Below are 22,252 nucleotides of genomic sequence, written 5' to 3' on the forward strand. Positions count from 1 at the left end.
GTTCATGATAGTGAGCGCTTTGATATGGAGCAAAAAATTAAAATTAGTATAACTGCCGACAAACTACACAACATAATGGCTAGTGCGGAAATGGACCAATTTATAGAGTTCTGCTTAAAAATTGTGAGAAGAGTCGTAAAAAGAAATAAAACTAGATAGAAATATATGTTTTTAAACAGTGCTCCTCCAACATGATCGGAGACTTTGCCTAGCTAGTTTTTCATTCATACCAGTTCTCGCTTGTATACCTCTCGTACTAGCATACTTCATACTTGATCTTTCTTTCATTCATCTCTTTCGTTCCTTATGTGGGTAGTCCCACCTATCAGCTTATTACTTATTACTTACTATTCGGGAAAAATAAGGAAACACAGGGTTTGAACTTTATTCATGAGTGCTCACTGCATGGGTAGCGCTTTTTATACAATTTCTTATTACATGCTTATATTTAATATTATTATCTATGTTACATTTTTCATATATTCGCTATTGTATTATTATCTTAAATCTAATATACATATTGTGCGTTTCTTATGACACGAGTTTGGCTCTCTCTTTTGATTATTCCTACTGGGTTTTTTATGTTTTTCTTAAATATATTTACTATATTACCATGAGTAAAACTATCTTTAAAATCATACATCGCTGTGTTTCGGTTGTATGTTTCGGTTGGGTCAGATTTTTAGATATAATGCCTCTTTTTTAGGGTTCCGTACCTAAAAAAGAAAAAAACGGAACCCTAATAGGATCACTCGTGCGTCTGTGTCTGTCTGTCCGTCTGTCACAGCCTATTTTCTCCGAAACTACTGGACCAATTAAGTTCAAATTTGGTATACGTATGTAAGTTTGTGACCCAAAGACGGACATCTAACGTAAACAAATTAATTAATAACACGTGGGCCACTTTTAAGGGTAAATGAGAAAAATAAAAAATAAATAAATAAAAGTTTTTTAAACTATATCGTGTTACATATCAAATGAAAAAGCTCATTGTGAGAATCTTAAATATATATTTTTTGTAATTTTATGATAAACAATTTAGAAGTTATTCAAGAAACAGGCTAAACTTCTGGGTCTAAAATTTTGAAAAAAATACACAATATAGATTTTTACCTATAGATCAGAGGAATACCTATTAGAAATGTGCAGTTAAGCGTGAGTCGGACTTAATTATTTAATTTTTGATCCGACCCCTACGGGGTTTTTAAAGACATTTCACTCACGTTTCACATAAAAAAATACATTGTTTAAATTGTGTAATGTACGGAACCCTTGGAACGCGAGTCCGACTCGCACTTGTTTTTTTTTTCTTTTATGTTCGATCGTTAATAAATCTCTAAAAAAATTTATCCGATAATGCCATCTAGCTATAAACCGTTTCGGTTATTAACACTACTTATTAATGTTATAAACTGCTTCGTTTACTCAATTAAAGCGGCGGCGTAGATCATTTTAATGCGTTAATTTATGTGTAGGTAGTTTGTGTGTATGTAGGAAGTTTACATAAAATCGGATGAACAGATTTCTATGAAATTTAGTGCCCAGATAGGCCAGATAATTGACAACCTGTGAAAGAAAAGAACAGGATGCTATTAACTTGGGGCGATAAGGCAATTTCACACGAGAATACTAAAGCGAGGTTTAGACTAGCAAGAACTTGCATGCCATTTTCGTTACATTGCGGTATCTGACCAAACTTTTAAATACAGTTTACTTTAGTAGTCGGCAATGTAACTTAAATTGCATGCAAGTTCTTGTTAGTCTAAACCTCGCTTAAGGGAGCGGGGTTGGAGTGGGTGGCAATAAATAGAATCCCGAAGGATCTCTAATCTGAACATGAACATTATAAACGGTTGGAATCAACATACTGTTGAGGCGTAAGTTTTTGTTTATATTAACCATGTTTAAGTGCAGTGGAGAGGGATATCGTTATGACTTAAAAGAAAACGTGGGAAGTAATCCCACTGGCACAGAAAATTTTCTCAAGTACATCAATAAGACCATATAATTAGTTAGCCTTAGGACAACTAGATGGCGCTAGTAGTCCTTGATATCAATGTTCAAATAATCAAATTTTACCTTTCCCGTGGCTTTAAAATTCCGAAACTTTGTGTATAGTGTTACTTAAATTTCTATAGATACGTAACGAACGTAATCGAGATTAGTGATAGAGATTAGTCAACCTAGTTATTATAGTTCATCAACTTGTTACTAGATGTCGCTAGTAGTTTAACACTTCCACTCTGGAGCATATAGCTCTGACGACTCCCCTCTGGACGGCCAATGAAGGCAAGCCAAAAATGACAATGGCAATGTGGCTAAGAGTCCTGCGGGTCTCCACTCCGACAGACGAAGTCACGCCGGAGATGGAGATCCTGATCGACTCTCTGGTCCACTGGCGTCGTTACTACCCAACAGCTCGCCACAAGCTGCCCTAATGGGCTAATCTAATATTGATAGTGCATAATTAATGGTGGTGGTACCCCACTACCCCACCACCATCAATTATACACTATCAATATTAAGACGACAATGTAGCGCCACCTATGTACGTGTTGACGGGTTTACATTTATCTGTCGTGCTGCATGAGGCATCAGACAAATGTGAACGCAACTATATTAAATGTGTTGAACGATACCCGTCACAACACAACACGACAGATAATGTGAACCCGACTTCTACTGAACGTTAAGCCACAGGGCGGACAGGCATCAAAAATCTTGCATAGGAATGTGTGAACGTCACGTCTGTACACGCGGCATGCGTCATTGTGTGAGTAAGATGGACATGTAACGTAAACACATGAACTTTAAACATGGAGGCCACTTTTAAATGAATGAATGAATGGGTAAATGAGAAAATTAAAAAATAAAGTTTTTCAAACTATATCGTGTTTCATTACATATCAAATGAAAGAGCTCATTGTGAGAATCTCAAATATATTTCTTATATAATTTTAGGATAAACAGAAGTTATCCAAGAAAATAGGCAAAAATGACCATCCCCCCCCCCCTTTATCTCCGAAAGTACTCAGTCTAAAATTTTGAAAATAATACACAAAATAGTTCTATAGATGACAGGAAAACCTATTAGAAATGTGCAGTGAAGCGTGAGACGGACTTAATTACTTATAAGGTTTTGCTCCGACCTCTCTACGGGGTTTTTATTCTCACGTTTCACATGAAAAATACATGTTAAGGCGCTACGCGCCGTTTTTGGCCAAAAAAGAGCCTATTTCTTCTAATTAGGTCAACAAAAAAAATTAAAAAAATATATATTCATCTAATTCATCTTCATTCTATGTACAACAATTGTAACATTTGACTTTTTTCCTGAAATTTATAGTTTTACCGTAAAAAAAAACGACAGGCCGTTTATAGACATTAGACAGACATTTTTAAACTAACAAAAGGTTCTACAAATTCAACATAGCTTTTGTTAATCAATAAATATTTTTTTAAGAAATCGAACATTTTTCCACATTTCTCTGGGATAGCGCATCGTTGCTGGTGAATTTCCAATATGGCTTGGAACTCCGGTAGCCGTTTAAGAAGTGTAACACTCTTGCGGTAGATGTCACTGGAGCCTCCCTAATGGCTAATATAATACTGGTGGAAATAGACCTGTACCGCTGGCTATATTTTGACCCCTAGGTTATAAAAATATTAAAGTCAATTCTGTTTTCGCTTATTAATACTTTGTTAAGATGTAAATCTTACATTTTGTTTTGTGTCATATATATAATTTGCTTTTCTAGTAATTTGTTATTTTGTGGTAATTATTTTTTATTTTGAATTATTTTGGAGAAAAAAATATTCGAGAGAAAACATGTAACTGTGTTGCATTTAGGATAGTGTTTTTAGTGTGAAAACATAGTTTGTGTCAATTACGTCCACTGCAATCTGATACTATGTCATAATATTCTAAATGACACAAAAAAAAATTAGAGTTAAAAAAAATTACTTAGGTCGAATTTAATCGTTTAAATAGGTCCATTAAATGATTTTGTGTCTTATTAAGGCATAGCTTCATAAGATATTTGATGATTTTGTTGTAACAGGCTGTCACCGTTACAAAAGAATATTAAAGATATTAGAGTTTACATCTTATTAATTTGAAATGCGGGATAAATAAGATATATGAATTTGTGTCACTTGCATCCACTGCATAAACAAATATTACAAAAATATTATTTGCGTTCAAACGAAGCTAGCGGGCGGTCTGAATGGGCAACGGAGGCCGTGCAGGGTGGGGACGCGGCGTGACCTTGCCGTACGCAACGCATGCTTACTTCGCCTGTGCGCCAAATTTACGCAACTTATTCAAAGAAGTTATACTACTACAAGCAAGCAAAGAATGCGTCGAATTATCTTTTACCTATTTAAAACTTATAGATATTGTACAATGTCACCATTATGCAAAAGAACTGTAAGTACATGTTTGATTTGCGAGCGAGCTGGCAACATTGCGCAGGGAAAGCTTAAAAATATCGCGTTTACGTGAACGCCACATACATTTGTGACAGTGATAGGGAAAAGGTACCACTAAAGTAAAATTTGGTTATTAATACCGTGACTTTTTTTCATTCTTTGATAAAATTCTACTTTGATAAAAAAATAGCTATTTATGCAACAAGTGCGGAAATCAACTTTACGCACGTGTATCATACAATGTTTTACTATGCATTGTGCGAGTAAATAAAAAAACATATCATGGCAAATAAGTTTAATTATTAAAATGAGTGTTTTAAATCGACACGAGTTGCGAATTACCTATTCGCACGTGTATCGTACGTTTTACAGTACATATGGCCCTTTAAACTTTCGACATATGCACGAAAAGTGCTCTTTTCCGCACTAGTGCGAGAAAGTAGCACCATATGTACTGTAAAAAAAAATTGAAAACAAAAAGCACTAGTGCGGAAAAGTAGTACTTTCCGCACGATATGGCTCCGTAGGAAACGCACTTTTCAAGCACATGCATTAAAAAAATATATATATAGGGCTGTATCTCCTAAACTATGCGTCGTAGCGCAAAAATAATAAAATTTTCGTTCCCCTTTATGTAACCCTAAAGTAATACATAAAAATACAATGAAAAAAAAAAAGAAAAAAATCTTTATAGGGCTGTATCTCCTAAACCGTGCGTCGTAGTGCAAAAATAATCAAATTTTCGTTCCCCTTTATGGAACTCCAAAGTAATATACAAAAAACACAAAGAAAAAAAACAAAAAAAATCTTTATAGGGCTGCATCTCCTAAACCGTGCATCGTAGCGCAAAAATAATCAATTTTTCATTCCCCTTTAAGAAACACTTAATTAATACTAAAAGAAAAAAACAGGAAAAAATCTTTATAGAGCTATATCTCCTAAACCGTGCGTGGTAGCGCAAAAATAACCAAATTTTCGTTCCCCTTTACGGAACCTCAAAGTAATATACAAAAAACACAATGAAAAAAAAAACAAAAAAAAAATCTTTATAGGGCTGCATCTCCTAAACCGTGCATCGTAGCACAAAAATAATCAAATTTTCGTTCCCCTTTAAGAAACCCTTAATTAAAACTTAAAAAAAAAACCAGGAAAAAAAACTTTATAGAGCTTAATATCTCCTAAACCGTGCGTGGTAGCGCAAAAACAATAAAATTTTCGGTACCTTTTTATGAAAGCCCAGTAATATACAAAAAATACAATGACAAAAAGAAAGAAAAAAAAAACAACAATAAAAACTTTAGGGCTGGATCTCCTAAACCATGCGCCGTAGCGCAAAAATAATAAAATTTTCGTTCCCCTTTATGAAACCTCAAAGTAATATACAAAAAACACAATGAAAAAAACAAAAAAAAAAAACAATAAAAAACTTTATAGGGCTGTATCTCCTAAACCGTCGTAGCGCAAAAATAATCAAATTCTCGTTCCCCTTTATGAAACCGCAAAGTAATATACAAAAAACACAATGAAAAAAAAAAAACAAAAAAAACAATAAAAAAAACTTTATAGGGCTGTATCTCCTAAACCGTCGTAGCGCAAAAATAATCAAAGAAACCCCTTTAAGAAACCCCTAATTAATACTTAAAAAAAAAAACAAAAAAAAAACCAGGAAAAATACTTTATAGAGCTATATCTCCTAAACCGTGCGTGGTAGCGCAAAAACGATAAAATTTTCGTTCCCCTTTATGCAACCCATAATTTATATTTAAAAAAACGCAAAAAAAAAACTTTATAGGGCTGTATCTCCTAAACCATGCGTCGTAGCGCAAAAATAATAAAATTTTCGTTCCCCTTTATGAAGCCCCAAAATAATATACAAAAACACAAGAAAAAAAATAAAAAAATAATAACAAAAAACTATATAGGGCTGTATCTCCTAAACCGTACATCGTAGCGCAAAAATAATCAATATCCGTTCCCCTTTAAGAAGCCCCTAATTAAGATTTAAAAACGCAAAAAGAAAAAGAGGAAAAAAATCATTTTAGGGCTGTATCTCCTAAACCGTGCGTCGTAGCGCAAAAATAATAAAATTTTCGTTCCCTTTTATGAAACCCCAGTAATATACAAAAACACAATGACAAAAAAAAGAAAAAAAAAAACAACAAAAAAAACTAGGGATGTATCTCCTAAACCGTGCATGGTAGCGAAAAATAATCAAATTTTCGTTCTCCTTAAGAAGCCCTTAATTAAGATTTAAAAACGTAAAAAAGAAAAAGAAAAAAATCTATATAGGGCTGTATCTCCTAAACCGTGCGTCGTAGCGCAAAAATAATCAACTTTTTGGTCCCCTTTATGTAGCCATTCATTTATACAAAAAAAACGCAAAAAAACGCAAAAAAAAAAAACAAAAAAACTGATTTTTTTTTATAGGGCTGGATCTCCTAAACCATGCGTCGTAGCGCAAAAATAATAAAATTTTCGTTCCCCTTTATGAAACCCCAAAGTAATATACAAAAAACACAATGAAAAAAACGAAAAAATAATAACAATAAAAAAAACTTTATAGGGCTGTATCTCCTAAACCGTGCGTCGTAGTGCAAAAATAATCAACTTTTCGGTCCCCTTTTTGTAACAACCATTAATTTATATTTAAAAAAAAACGCAAAAAAAAAACTATAGGGCTGTATCTCCTAAACCGTGCGTCGTAGCGCAAAAATAATCAAATTTTCTTTCCTCTTTATTCAACCCTTAATTTATATTTAAAAAAAACGCAAATAAACATTACATATAAATTATTACAATGGGCAATCCCTGTTCTTTAATGAGAAGTAACAATACTAGGTGTACCGTTTACCTGAGGTTGTTGATAGGTGATGAATGCGTTTGCGTTAAGTGTCATTTTGTATGGGATTTTGAGTTTCCAATTGAAATTTTCACTAGGTTTCCTGTTTTAAATTAGTACTAAATGTTGTATCAGTTTTTGTCCAAAATGGATTTAGGTAAATTTTGCGAGCTTTCACTAAACTGCTGTAACTCGGAAACTTAGAATCCACAAAGGGGACTTTACTAAATTATGACACATATTAAAGCCTGATGTAGCCATGAGTAATATATGATCATTGTCAAGAGGGCGCTGTTCATTCTCATGTATAGGGTGACAGTTCAGTATAGTATGAAAAAATTAGTTCCAGTGAAATTCCACAACATGGCGCGTGATCATATATTCTTGGTCAGGCTTTACTTAGATTTTTTTTATATTGATAAAAATAATGTTATCCGTTGGAGACGTCCTGAAACGAAAGCGTTCAATTCATGTTATGTTGTGGGGGCTTGGCTAACGAAATCGCAAGCCATAATTTTGTAACATACTAACCAGGTGGGGCCTGTAACTCGACCAAAATAATTAAAACATAATATTCCACTCATCAAACGATGGCACTTTTTTTTAATAACTTTCAAATATCTAGGTATTATAAAGTCTTGTATTTAATGTACATCATCATCATTGTAATTTATGTTGCTTGCCACGCTTAAACATAACAAAAATCACAACAAATTGCGTCTTAAAATAAACTTAAAAAGTTTACTAAAAATTGAAACAAAAGTAATTTTTAAAAGTCGCTGATGTGACATTCTCAATCAAAAGGTAGGTACCACTTTGTCGTTTACCATAAAGACGAAATTTGATTATATCTTTATACAAATAACTTGTCAGAGAGTCCTCGACAAAGTGGTACCTTTTGATTAGGAGCGTCACAAATGTTGGTCAGTATGAGGAGTGCAGCCTACAGTTTATTTTTAATTATATTTACATACCTACTACGGTAAGATTGATAAGACAATGTAATTATGCCTCCGAATGAAATAAATACACTGTATCGCAAAACTAAGTGGCGAGACAGCTCATAATGCCATCTCTTTCACTCTTGGTTGGTCTTAACAAGGGTAAAGGAGATAGATAGTATTAAGATCTCAGTCGTCAGCTGATATTGCGGCAAGTATAATAGGCACCCCACCCGCGTAGGTACCCTTCCCCGCGCACGCCCTTCTTGCTCAATTGAGTTTTATTTTGCCAGATAGTAAAAAAACCGTGGATCAAAATGACCCAAATTGTGAATGATGTCTCAATGTGGTATTATAATATTGTAGACGTAAACTTAATAATATGAATTTTTTTTTGTGGCAGATACAGGGTGTTAATTAGAAAAAATGTTTATTTAAATAAAAGCGGTGGATGAATTTGACACAGATTTGTTTGAATAACATATAACAATGTTCTGTAAAGTACAACACTTCACTTACCGACTCTAATATTATTTTAGGCGTTTTAGGATCAATATTAGGTATTTATTAAATGCCATTATACCCGTGGATGAAAATGACACAAAATGCGTGTGTACGTCGGAAGCCACTTTGCCTTTACAGGGAAACAAAGAATTTCTTCTCTAATATTTTTTTTACAGAATGCTGATTGAAAAAAGAAATACCTAAATTTCTACCTAAGCAAATACCTAGGATGACACAAAATATAATTTTTAGGTTTAGTATATGGTCTGGAAACTATATATAAAAAATAAGCAACATTAATATTCTTATAACCTCAGAAGTTATTGGTACAGGTCTATCTTGTCTTCATAATTTCATAGAAGTTTGACATTTCAAATAACACTTGCACAGTATGTGGTATTAAAAATCCCTGCCAACTTACCTTGGTCTACAGTAGAGCTTGCCCAATTGCCCATATTTGATACTAGCGACCCGCCCCGGCTTCGCACGGGTAGTTCTACCAATTTACAGAGAACCTTAACAAATTGAGTTTACTTAAACTAAACCTTCCTCAAGAATCACTTTATTTATAGGTGAAAGCCGCATAAAAATCCGTTCGGTAGTTTTTGAGTTTATCGCGAACATACAGATTGATCTAACTGAATTGAACGCATCCATATTTGTTGCCAATTAAGTAAATTTGGATAATTCACGAATTTTCGAACAGCCGAGCGCTAGCGCTCCATGCATGACATTGACAGACGTCATCGAATTCATCGATGTCAACATCATCAACAAAATGATAAAACGACAATTTACAAGCCAACAAACAAACGAAATATTAGTTTCTAGATGAATCTTGCCCTAGCAGAAACTAACAGGAATAAATAACTACAGATGGTTATATCGCTTCTTCAATTGAATCGAAACAATCGTTACGTCAAAAAGCGGTCAGACTACCTAGTGGAGTGGAGGCTTAGATGAATAATAGCATCTTGATAAGGCCAGCACCGGCACCGGCACCGGCACCGGCACCGGCACCGGCAGCGTGATGAGTGCAGAGCGTGTAGTGGTAGCGGTACGCCGCGCACGCCCCGGCGACGCGGCGGCGCGGGCGCAGCTGCTGCGCGACGCGCACGCCGCGCTCAATAACGACGCCTTTGTGTATTTCTTCTTCCACGAGGTGAGACCGAGCCCAAAGGGTTTGAGGATGGCTTGTATGGATGACGATGTTAAGTAATTAGTATAGTGTGTGACGAGTGTTAGTGTTTCGTTTTAGAGGACAATCTTTGGACCGTTCGAATGCAACTAAGCCTAATTTCTTTTTTGGGTTCAGATAGTCATTAATTAAAATAAACCATATCATGACATTACATTTATTTAATTTAACCTGCAATACCCAAAAGCAGAGAGTGAACATCATTTAAACATAGTAAGAATGATATTATAGTAGTAGGGATGATAGGAGTAGTGAGTGGAGCACTTCAAGGTAATCACGGTCTATATCCCGGTCAATATAAGTCGAGTGGAGCACTTGTTGTTGGCAGGCCACATTGCAAGCGGTAGTGCTGGTGGGTGCCGGGTTGTTCATTTTCTTTGGCTGTGGACTCGGCACGCTGGCGGCACTGCCGGCACTGGCAGCTGTGATCGTGTTCCTGGCTGTGCGGTTGGCACATGATCATATGGCATCTGTACAGGTATTGTAGTCGTTACTTCATGAATTGAAAAAAAAAATGTTGCACTTAGTAAGTTACAGTTGTTAATTATTTTGCCACAGAGAAGCTCCTGGACTTAAATTTCTAAAAATAGCACTAATAAAGCTGTCACACATTACAATGCTTGTTATTAGTTATCACCAGAGCACATTAATTGTCATTATTATTTGATAAAATAAATTATGGTAATAGAACAAGATCCAGTTTTAAACTATTTGAATGAGGTTATAAATAAAATTAAAAATAATGTGTTTTCTCCATCAGATCAGGTCAGGTAGCATACTTGCATCATTTTTGAGTTGTTGGACTGACATTGTTTGATATTTGTCTGTTTCATAGATTTTTTGAAAAAAATAAATAAGTTTTAAGTTTAAATGGATACCGAGAGGTTCCTGGAGGTACTAAATTCTTGGTGTTATTAAATGAGGAGTGTCTTTTCAAAAGGGTTTATTTCTCTATGAAAACCATACAAAAATAAGCCTCGTGAAAAGACACACAAGGCTTATTTCTGTATGGTTTTCATAGAGAACTAAACCCTTTTGAAAAGACACTCCTCAAATGGTCTCGTCCAGGCGGCGCGCCTCCGCGCGGAGCGCTCGGGCTGGGTGGCGGAGCGGCTCGGGCCGCCGCGACCGCCGGCGCGCGTGGCGGTGGAGAGGCGGGACGCGGGCGCGGCGGGGGCGGAAGCGGGCGCGGCGGGGGCGCTGGTGGGCACGGTGTCGGTGGCGGCTAGTCGCGAGGCGGCGGGCGGGTGGCTGCAGGGGCTGGCGGTGGCGCCGGGGTGGCGGCGGCGCGGGGTGGGGCGCGCGCTGGAGGCGGCGGCGCGCGAGGCGGCCGCGCGGGAGCTGCGCTACGCCGCGCTGCACGCCGTCACCAGCGAGCTGCAGCCCGCCGCGCGCGCCATGTTCCACGACGCAGGGTGACTTATCTATCTACCGTATCTGAATACAATTCCTAACATCCATACTAATATTATAAATACGAAAGTGTGTCTGTCTGTCACCTCTTCACGCTTAAACCGCTGAACCGATAGATAGTTTGAGTCCTGGGTTCTGGGGAAGGACAAAGGATACTTTTTATATGCTAGTAATATGTATGAACTTGTAAACTCATTTGTCAGTATAAAAAAGCGCCTACGATGTGTAGGCGCGGAGGGTTGATTTACCTTAGTGATTTTGAATTTCGCGTCTGACCGAGTGATTTGCCGAAGAATGTGTTGATTTGGGACTATGTTTTTACAGATGGCAATGCACGGCGGCGTACGCGCGGCCGCTGCTGGGCGCGGCGCTGACGTTGCCGCTGGTGCGGCTCGAGAGAGACCTCGTCGAGCCCGCGTGACGTGTGGCGCGTGACGCGTGACGCGTGACGTCACTGAGGAAGTGACGACACGGGCTGAAACACGACGTCGCCCCTCACGACTGCAGATTACTTGCGATTTGTCACTTGGCGCCCCACGGCCCCACCCGGTGATCTCTTTATGTCTAGTCATCACTTAGTCTCTTAAAAGAGACAAACAACAAGTGACAAATGACAAATGCGAGGTGAACATATTACGGAAGAATCTCAACATTCCATCCAATGTCTTTTATTCAACTAAATAACATTTTGTAACCTGATATAATGTTAAGAGTTTGATAGTAATAATTTTTATTTTAAAGTGTGATTTAACACAAACTTATAAACTATTATAAGCTTTATAAGTGACTAGTGACAATAAAGAGCGAGGATTTACATTAAAGTAGATTAAACAATGGTAAGTAGGTACAGTTAGCGGCAGAAATAGACAGACAGACAGGGACGTGCCGGCGCCGGCCATCGGCCACGTCACTGAAGTTGAACGAAATTATTACCAATAAGTAAAATCGGACAAGTGCGAGTCGGACTCGCTCACCGAGGGTTCCGTACTTTTAAACCATAAACATGTAGGTACATTGACACTTCACGCCAAAGCAAGTGCTGCCATCTTGTAGGCTACTTTGGAAGCATAAACTACACATTTACGCCTCGCGCCAAAAATCTGACGTCTCCTGTGCTGCCCCCTACAGTTTATGCACGCTCCCTATACCTACCGTGCGTTAAATTCCGTGATAATCGACTGATTTTAAGTGATCGCAAGTTAGTTAAATAAGTGCATGTGAAATTGTGAATCTTGTTAATTTAGTTTTATGATCTAAGTGACCAATAAAAAAGTGATACTTATATGAATTTGGTAATAATTTGTTTTGTAATAGACCTATTATGACTTTATTTTGACTTTTTGGCATCTAAAGCAATAAATTAAAAATGTTTTGTAATTGAATTTTTATAATTACTACATATACTCGTAATATATTAATACTGATTAGTACTTAAGTTTTTTTATTTGAAACCTCTGAAAGGATTTCTGTAAAAGTTTGTAAATACTTTAATTGTCATGTGTGTGGCAGATTTCAAATTCTTCTTTTGTTACAATTTTTGAATGATTTTTATCAATAACCAATAATAAAATAATTACCTATTATATATGGTTATTGTTATTATTTACAACTAAGATTGTATGACAACTTAGATTTACAAACTTTTTTGTGAATGCTCACCTCACCCAATAAAACATTAAGCGCCCTCCACACTCGTGCGCGAATCGCGGCTTCGCGCTGCGATTCGCGCATGAGTGTGGAGGGCCCTTTAGCTAGTTGCTCAAACCATATTGTCAGTAAATAAGAACAAAAAAAACTATACTCATCCTTTTTTCTTGGATGTTAGTACTAGTGTAAGACAAGGATATTATGATTATCTCTGTCTATGTTTGAAATGAGACAGTCCTTTGACGTATATAACTGTAACAAGGACTCCTACTGAAAGATACATAATACTATCCCATTCTGACAATTCTCCCCACCACTTATGCCTAATCCAGTTTTATACTAGATTCATGACATTGGACCAAGAAATTGGATAGGTGTAATACTGGTAATACCAACCTTACACCACACCACAACACCACCACACTTGAGAGCGATGAATACGGGTCACATTGTATGTTGTATTATAGTTGGTCAAGCAAATCTTGTCAGTAGAAAAAGGCGGCAAAATTAAAAATTGTAGGCGTGATGGAATACCCCATAGAAAATTTGAATTTCGCGCTTTTTTCTACTGACAAGATTTGCTTGACCAACTATACTTATCAACTAGGTACTCTTTAATCTGGGGGCACGGAAGTGCCCCCGCCAAGACGAGTAAATCCAAGCGCAAGGGCATGCACTACCTAGACCTACCTTTTCTCGAAGCGATTCGTCGTTTTTTTGAACCCTCATATCATATTATTATTCACAACGACGGGACTTAATCGCGTAAAATAAGTATCCTCATATCATAACTTGGGTTTGGATTATACCAGATAAACAAAATATCTGATATGATGTTATTAGTGGAATTATTAAGCATAAAAATTTTCTATTACATACCTCTTATACTTTAGATTTTATTCATATCTAAAAAAACCCGATTTCGTCACTCACTTACTCACTGATTGCAATGATCATCAAAACCTTTTAGGGTACTTCCTGAAATCCTAGGAAGCTGATGGGTATGTAAGATAGTCTTAGTACGAAAAACAACAGAAAAATTCAAAAACTTGAAATTTTTAGCCTCAAAGGGGGGTGGAATTTTGTATGGGGAATTAGTATAAAGCAGATTGTGTAAAAGAGGCCTCCAGATACGTATTTCAGGATATTTAATAGTAAATTACCCCCCAACCCTTTAAATTAGGGGATGGAATATTGTCATTAAGCAACTTACAAAAAGAAGTGAAATCCCACAAAAAACATTTTCATGTACTTAAAATGTTGCCAAGACGAAACCATTAGGCTCGCCCTGTTAAAAAGTTATCAGATCTCTCGTAGAGCCAAGCTTCTAACTCTACAAGCCCTAACTTAACGAACTCTACACCTTAGTCAAATTATGTGGCTTGGCCGTTTCGTTACTACAAGAAACATCGTATAATAAAAAATAATGAATCAATTTTTCACCTTACGTCCATGTGACGGTAGCGAAACGGCCAAGCCACATAATTTGACTAAGGTGTAGAGGTTGTGGAGTTGGGGCTTGTAGAGTTAGAAGTTAGAAGCTTGGCTCTACAAGAGATCTGATAACTTTTTGAGAGTGCCATCGTAATGGTTTCGTCATGGCAACATTTTACACGAAAATGTTTTTGGTGGGCTTATTATACATATGTAGAATTTGGGAAGATAGTAATTAAGTCTCTCTAAGTAATTAGTTTTAAATTGATTCTGGACAAAGTTGATAAATCTTTCAACTAGCAACATTTTAAATAGAAAGCGAAGGTTGTTATCAATTGACATTACGGTACTTACGTCACTAACAGAAGTGAAAGTAAACCTCTGCCATTGGACACCAGCAAGCTGCGGCGGTCAAGTGACCAATCACGGCGCGTGGCCTCGCCCGCGCTCCGTGGCCGCGGCCGACGAGAAAGCACTGACAACTTGACAAGTCAAAGTCAGCTGTCAAGTTGAAGTTAAAACCGGAAGTCTGCGCGAGAGTTGCGAAAACTTCGTACAAATAATGACCTTTGCGTAGAAAGTTAGGAACAATAAAAAACTAGTGTTAAGGATTAACGTTAAGTGTAACAATGTATTTAGCATGGCTAACGTTTCTAGTGCTGGCTACAGGTAAGTTGTCGAGCTTTAGTGTGCGTGTGCGACTTTCTCTGTGTGTTGTGGTGTTATTGTGTGTTAGTGGTTGCAGAGGGCTGGGCGCAGGACGACGACGATGGGCCCTACCGCGGCAAGCTGCTCGGGAAACTCAACTCCTACCATCACCAGGTACAACTCCACTTTTCATTCATACAGTTTAATACCTACTTTGTAATGTAGTACAAGTGATGACTAAGTTTGAAATTAATTTGAATCATTAAAAAAAAAAAAAAAAAAAATAGCCTTTATTTCTACTATTACTACCTTACAATAGCTTAACTTACAATTTAATTATGTAGTTACTTTATACTTAAACAATTAATTACTTATATTATAGTTCTTCAACAATTACATATTAGTAATAGTAGTCGCCTCTGTGGCGTAGGCCTCCCCCATGCGTTTCCACATTTCTCTGTCGCGGGCCTTTTGCATCCAGTTGTCGCCAACTATTTGTTGAAATGTATCCCTCCATCTTTTCCTCGGATGTCCAGGATTTCTATTTCCATCATACGGAAACCATTCTGTCAGCCGTTTGGTCCACCTATTATCTTCCATCCTACATATGTGGCCTGCCCATTGCCACTTAAGCCGCCGAGCTTTTATCTTTGCATCCTCTACTTTGGTAACTTTCCTTATTTTGTCATTTCTTACTCTGTCTGATAGTTTTAGTCCGAGCATGCTCCTTTCCATTTTTCTTTGGCAAACATTAATCTTTTCTTCGTCTGCCTTTTTCAAAGACCATGTTTGACAACCGTATGTTAAGCACGGTAGTATTGCCATGTTGAATACCTTTTTCTTTATTCCAATATTAATAGAGCCGTTTTTCATAATTTCTTTATGCCCCCAATACTTTTTCCATGATGTAGATATTCTTCTTTGTATTTCTTTTTCTGTGCTATCTTCAAACGACACTATTTGTCCGAGGTATATGTACTCTTTCACATATTCAATTTTTTCGTTCTCTATAGTAATATCTTCAGGTTTTCTATTAGTTAAAATCTTTGTCTTAGATTTATTCATTGTTAGTCCAGCTTTCTTGCTCTCCATTGCTAACTCGGTGATCATACTTTCCAGAGCTGATGGACTGTCTGCAAATACCACAATGTCATCCGCGAAACGTAGGTGGCTTAGTAGTTCGCCGTCAACTTTTACACCTTTCGCTTCCCAATCTAGACGTCTGAAGATAGATTCTAACACAGCTGAAAAGATTTTTGGGGACAAAGGGTCTCCCTGTCTAACTCCTTTTTGTATAGGGAATTCCTTACCTTCCCGCTCTAATCGTACTCTGGCGTTACACTTTGTATATAAATTTGTTATTATGTTAATGTATTTCTGGTTCACTCCTTGTTGCGCTAACGATTTCCATATGGCTTCGAAATGAAGAGAATCAAACGCTTTCGTGTAATCTATGAAGCACATGTACAAAGGTAGCCTGAATTCTTTAGCCTTTTCTATTAGTTGAGTTATAACTTGTATATTATCTACGGTCGAAAAATTTTTGCGGAACCCCGCTTGCTCGCGCGGTTGGCATTCGTCCAACTTATTTGTTATTCTGTTAAGTATAATTTTCGAAAACACCTTATATATATTTGTCATGAGACTAATTGGTCTATAATTTCCGAGCTCGCTCCTATATCCTTTTTTATGCAATAGTATTATAGTCGATCTAGACCACTGTTCCGGTGTTTTCTCTGATCTTAGGATATTGTTGAAAATTACTTGTAGAGGTCTCAGTAGTGAAGTAGACAGGGATTTTAACAATTCATTTGTGACGTTGTCTTGTCCGGGAGCCTTTCCATTTTTTTGAGTTTGAATCATTAACGTAAACGTAAACTTATTGTTATTGAGTAGATTGCTCAATCAATATGCATAAATCTGTCTTGTTAGTGTTCCGTACCTCAAAAGGAAAAAAGAACCCTTATAGGATCACTCCTGCATCTGTCTGTCTGTCCGTCTGTCACATCACAGCCCATTTTCTCCAAAACTACTGGACCAATTAAGTTGAAATTTGGTACACATATGTAAGTTTGTGACCCAAAGATGGACATGTAACGTAAATAAATGAATTTTAAACATGGGGGCCACTTTTGGGAGGTAAATGAGAAAATTAAAAAATGAAGTTTTTTTAATCTGTGTTACATATCAAATGAAAGAACTTTTTATGAAAATCTCAAATATATTTTTCATGGCATTTATCAAAACTACCAACATAGGTAGCTGCAACATCTTCCTGGCATCGCTACTATCAGACCAGGCCAGGATGATGTGAAATCTAAACTTTAAATAAAATATATAAAATATAACTTTATCCATATCTATCTATATATAGGTATATATAAAATAAATAAAATATAACTATCTCCGAAACTACTAGATCTAAAATTTTGAAAAAATACACGAAATAGTTCTTTACCTATAGATGACAGAAAAACCTATTAGAAATGCAGTGCAGTCAAGCGTGAGTTGGCCTTAATTACTTAATTTTGTTTTTTTTTTTATTACTTAGATTTTGATCCGACCTAGGGTTTTTTGTAAGACATAAACTCACGTTTCACAATTTAAACAATACATTGTTAAAAATTGTGTAATGTACGGAACCCTTGGAACGCGAGTCTGACTCGCACTTGGCCGTTTTTTTTTTTTAATTTAAGCAAACTACCTTAATCTTGTGATTGAGGATGATTCTACAAATTATTCGTTCGCTACATATTTATTTTTTTGCCATCTATCGGTGGTTTCCATATCAACGTAGCTTGCGTATTTCTTTGGGTTTTTTTGTTGTTTGTTATGCGAGGGCTAGTGGGTTATCGTTAGCGCGGAATTCTCTTAGATGGCGCATTAAAAAATACATGGAACCTTTTTTGGACTGAGATATGTTCGATGTAGGCAGGTTACAATTGCGTTGAGTTTTGAATTTCAATTCTGATTCGGAAAGAAGAAATTTGTTTTCTTCGGGGGACTTCAGATGGATTTTGAGATTGACCTGTTTGTGGTCCGCGAATATTTTTTCAATTTTTTCCTTGTTTCCGTCAAGTAAACCTTTAATCGAGAGGAACGTTTTCTTCGGAAGTTGCCAATAATAACTTGGAGTGCGCTTTTCTGCCCGTCGTTCCGCGGCCTTGTTGGCCGTAGTTGCCTGCACCAGGACCTTTTTAAGGCCACCGTCGAGCAGTGCTCCGGTGGTACGTGGTGGCCGTATCAACGACAAGGCCCAGCCGCCGACAGGCAGTCGGCAGTGGATGGTCGTCGACCGGCGGTCAGGTATCAGACCCACGGAGGACACAAGCCCGCATACTGCGTGGTTCGAGAGGTCACGGTACAGCGTTGGTTGGCCGAACGTTTTCTTTGGAAAGGAACTAGCAAATTGTCATCGTCTACGGAGCTTGAATATTTTTTAACGTTATGGGATCGGTTCCCGTTTAATAACCCTATAATTGTTCATTGTTATTTTTTGTGCCATATTTCTTTTAATTCTGTAAAGCTGCTGTTATCCGTATTCCGCATTTCTTTACGGCATTTTCAAAATTCTAATTGCCCCTAATTGTCAGGCGATACTAATATTCGGCATTAAATTTAGGTACCTATCACCCGTTGAAACAGCCATTATCGTCCATAATCTCCATCTCATTAATCCATTTCTTTCCTTCTACAGCTAAATTTATACGCCGTTATCTTTCGCACGTACACCAGTTCACGCCAGTGCGGAAAGCGGACCGTCAGAAAAATTATTTGTTTCGGTTATAATATTTTTTTAAATTCCATGTGTAGATTTTTTAGTGGTGTTCGGAAGTGCTTAACAAATTATACGTGTTGTGCAGAAGTATTTGTTTTACTGCAATATATATATATATATATATATATATACTTTTCATAATAACAATTTAGTGAAAAACATGCACCTCATTTTTCTGTCACCCCTGTCAGGCCCTGTCCCTGTGTCAAACACTATTGTGAGTTGTGAGGTCTGTCTGCAGGTGACGGGAGAGGTGTATGCGGTGGATGACTGGAGGCTGCTGCTAGTCAACTTCAACTATGATGGCACAGGGGACGACACCTTCTTCTGGGCTGGTGACTCAGCACGCCCCGGTCCACAAGGTTTCATTGTGCCTGATGAACACGGCAAGTATGTTTAAAATAGACTTCAATAGAGTCCGATCATGCTAAGCTTGCATTGATTTGGCAGTAACATTGCAAGCATATCCCATAGCAAAGCCATACATTACATACATTGATTTCATTGGCAATACTCTATACAGAGGCGGCGCTAGGCGTGGGGCGGGCGTGGGCGGGCCTCAGATACGTATAACTTACGCAAATTAAAAATTTATTCGTTATTTCTTCCGCCACCAGAGGGCCTCCCTACATATATGTACATACCTTGCCGACACCTGGTCTTGCCCTGCCACTGACTCTATCTATGGTTGAGTCAGGAGAGTGGATTCATAGTTTGTTGTGTTTTTAAGCTTTGTTAATGAGTATTTTATTATGTGATAGACTACTTCTTGGTTATACATCGTACAGGACCAACATCCTGGAGCGGTACTACAACGCCGAGGTGCGCATCTCGCTGCCGGAGGGCAAGCGCGTGTCGCGGCTGAAGTGGTTCGCGGTGTACGACATCGCGTCGCAGAACGCGTTCGGCGACGCGTACGTGCCGGACGAGTTCGAGGCGCCGGCGCCGCAGACCGCCGCGACCCTGGCCGGGACCGGGGTCTCCAGCGCCACGCTGCAGCTGCTCGACGCCAAAACTATCCTGTGAGTGCACCACACATTTTTACATGTACGAGCGATTTTTGAAGTGAAATAGTACATTATTATTATTTTTATTATTTATTTGATACACTAGCAGCTCTTGGAGCTGATGCGTGTATATCGAGCACTTGTATTTTATTTTGCACTTTTCAAAGTTCTAAAATGTGTATCTAGTCTATTTTTGAAAGTGTTCACTGACGGTGCACTAACAACAGTTTCTGGTAGAGAGTTCCACATATTTACCACACGATCCGGCAAGAAGTGTTTCCTAGGGTTGCTGCACACGGGGGTTTGACAAATTTCGTAGAGTGTCCTCTCAACTTTACATTCTGGCTCGATATGTATAGGTCTTTAATATTTGGAAAATTGTAGTGTCCAGACAAGATTTTGTATGTCTCAATAAGATGACCTCGCTTCCTTCTGTCCCCCAATGTTGTAAGACCTAGTTCCTGAAGCAGTTCTTCATATGGCGTCTCCTTCAATGAAGCAACCATTTTCGTTGCTCTTCGCTGTACTTTTTCCAGCAATGTGATGTCCTTTTTAAAGTAGGAGGAAGTTTTAATGGAATACTCCTGATGGCAGCGGTTTGTGGTGTGTTGCAGGGTACCGGAGTTCCGGTACGACGGCGCGGGCGGCGAGGCGTACTTCTGGGCCGGCGCCGGCCCGCAGCCCAGCGCGCGCGGCTTCAAGCTGCCCGACGAGTACGGATAGTGAGTATACTACTCTACATCATATATGTACATAGGTTTACATTGGTTTATGTGATAAAGTCTAAAGCGCCATGTGTATGTGTACAGCCTGGAGCCGATCCCCGCGTACCGCGGCGCGGACGTGCGCCTGACGCTGCCGGGCGCACACACGCTGTTCACGATCAGCTGGCTCGCCGTGTGGGACGCCACCTCGCGACGCGCACTCGCCTCCGTGCTGCTGCCCGAGCGGCCCAACGTGCCCCCGGCGCTCACCACCCTGCACCCGCACAGGTCACTGTAGAGCCATATGTAGAGTAGCCGCACACGCTGTTCACGATCAGCTGGCTCGCCGTGTGGGACGCCACCTCGCGACGCGCACTCGCCTCCGTGCTGCTGCCCGAGCGGCCCAACGTGCCCCCGGCGCTCACCACCCTGCACCCGCACAGGTCACTGTAGAGCCATATGTAGAGTAGCCGCACACGCTGTTCACGATCAGCTGGCTCGCCGTGTGGGACGCCACCTCGCGACGCGCACTCGCCTCCGTGCTGCTGCCCGAGCGGCCCAACGTGCCCCCGGCGCTCACCACCCTGCACCCGCACAGGTCACTGTAGAGCCATATGTAGAGTAGCCGCACACGCTGTTCACGATCAGCTGGCTCGCCGTGTGGGACGCCACCTCGCGACGCGCACTCGCCTCCGTGCTGCTGCCCGAGCGGCCCAACGTGCCCCCGGCGCTCACCACCCTGCACCCGCACAGGTCACTGTAGAGCCATATGTAGAGTAGCCGCACACGCTGTTCACGATCAGCTGGCTCGCCGTGTGGGACGCCACCTCGCGACGCGCACTCGCCTCCGTGCTGCTGCCCGAGCGGCCCAACGTGCCCCCGGCGCTCACCACCCTGCACCCGCACAGGTCACTGTAGAGCCATATGTAGAGTAGCCGCACACGCTGTTCACGATCAGCTGGCTCGCCGTGTGGGACGCCACCTCGCGACGCGCACTCGCCTCCGTGCTGCTGCCCGAGCGGCCCAACGTGCCCCCGGCGCTCACCACCCTGCACCCGCACAGGTCACTGTAGAGCCATATGTAGAGTAGCCGCACACGCTGTTCACGATCAGCTGGCTCGCCGTGTGGGACGCCACCTCGCGACGCGCACTCGCCTCCGTGCTGCTGCCCGAGCGGCCCAACGTGCCCCCGGCGCTCACCACCCTGCACCCGCACAGGTCACTGTAGAGCCATATGTAGAGTAGCCGCACACGCTGTTCACGATCAGCTGGCTCGCCGTGTGGGACGCCACCTCGCGACGCGCACTCGCCTCCGTGCTGCTGCCCGAGCGGCCCAACGTGCCCCCGGCGCTCACCACCCTGCACCCGCACAGGTCACTGTAGAGCCATATGTAGAGTAGCCGCACACGCTGTTCACGATCAGCTGGCTCGCCGTGTGGGACGCCACCTCGCGACGCGCACTCGCCTCCGTGCTGCTGCCCGAGCGGCCCAACGTGCCCCCGGCGCTCACCACCCTGCACCCGCACAGGTCACTGTAGAGCCATATGTAGAGTAGCCGCACACGCTGTTCACGATCAGCTGGCTCGCCGTGTGGGACGCCACCTCGCGACGCGCACTCGCCTCCGTGCTGCTGCCCGAGCGGCCCAACGTGCCCCCGGCGCTCACCACCCTGCACCCGCACAGGTCACTGTAGAGCCATATGTAGAGT

At 40.0% G+C, this 22,252-nt stretch overlaps 2 protein-coding genes across 2 annotated transcripts in view; both read left to right on the forward strand.

The window, feature by feature from the left end:
- The first annotated feature begins 9,468 nt into the window (after nt 1–9,468).
- On the forward strand, nt 9,469–12,750 carry LOC134750625 (uncharacterized). Its single transcript, XM_063685843.1, has 4 exons — nt 9,469–9,877; nt 10,242–10,391; nt 10,982–11,328; nt 11,651–12,750. The coding sequence occupies exons 1-4, from the start codon at nt 9,746–9,748 to the stop codon at nt 11,745–11,747; spliced, it is 726 nt and encodes a 241-aa protein (XP_063541913.1). The 5' UTR covers nt 9,469–9,745; the 3' UTR covers nt 11,748–12,750.
- Nucleotides 12,751–14,890: 2,140 nt separating this feature from the next.
- LOC134750594 (protein Skeletor, isoforms B/C) overlaps nt 14,891–22,252 on the forward strand; it is a 40,067-nt gene continuing 32,705 nt past the window's right edge. The window contains exons 1-6 of the mRNA XM_063685796.1: nt 14,891–15,076; nt 15,153–15,229; nt 19,075–19,223; nt 19,622–19,855; nt 20,455–20,562; nt 20,650–20,832. Coding sequence (XP_063541866.1) covers nt 15,037–15,076; nt 15,153–15,229; nt 19,075–19,223; nt 19,622–19,855; nt 20,455–20,562; nt 20,650–20,832 — 791 coding nt within the window. The 5' untranslated portion in view covers nt 14,891–15,036. The remainder of the gene's footprint in view (nt 15,077–15,152; nt 15,230–19,074; nt 19,224–19,621; nt 19,856–20,454; nt 20,563–20,649; nt 20,833–22,252) is intronic.

The sequence above is a fragment of the Cydia strobilella genome, chromosome 20 (genome assembly GCF_947568885.1).
Source record: "Cydia strobilella chromosome 20, ilCydStro3.1, whole genome shotgun sequence".
Taxonomy (NCBI): domain Eukaryota; kingdom Metazoa; phylum Arthropoda; class Insecta; order Lepidoptera; family Tortricidae; genus Cydia; species Cydia strobilella.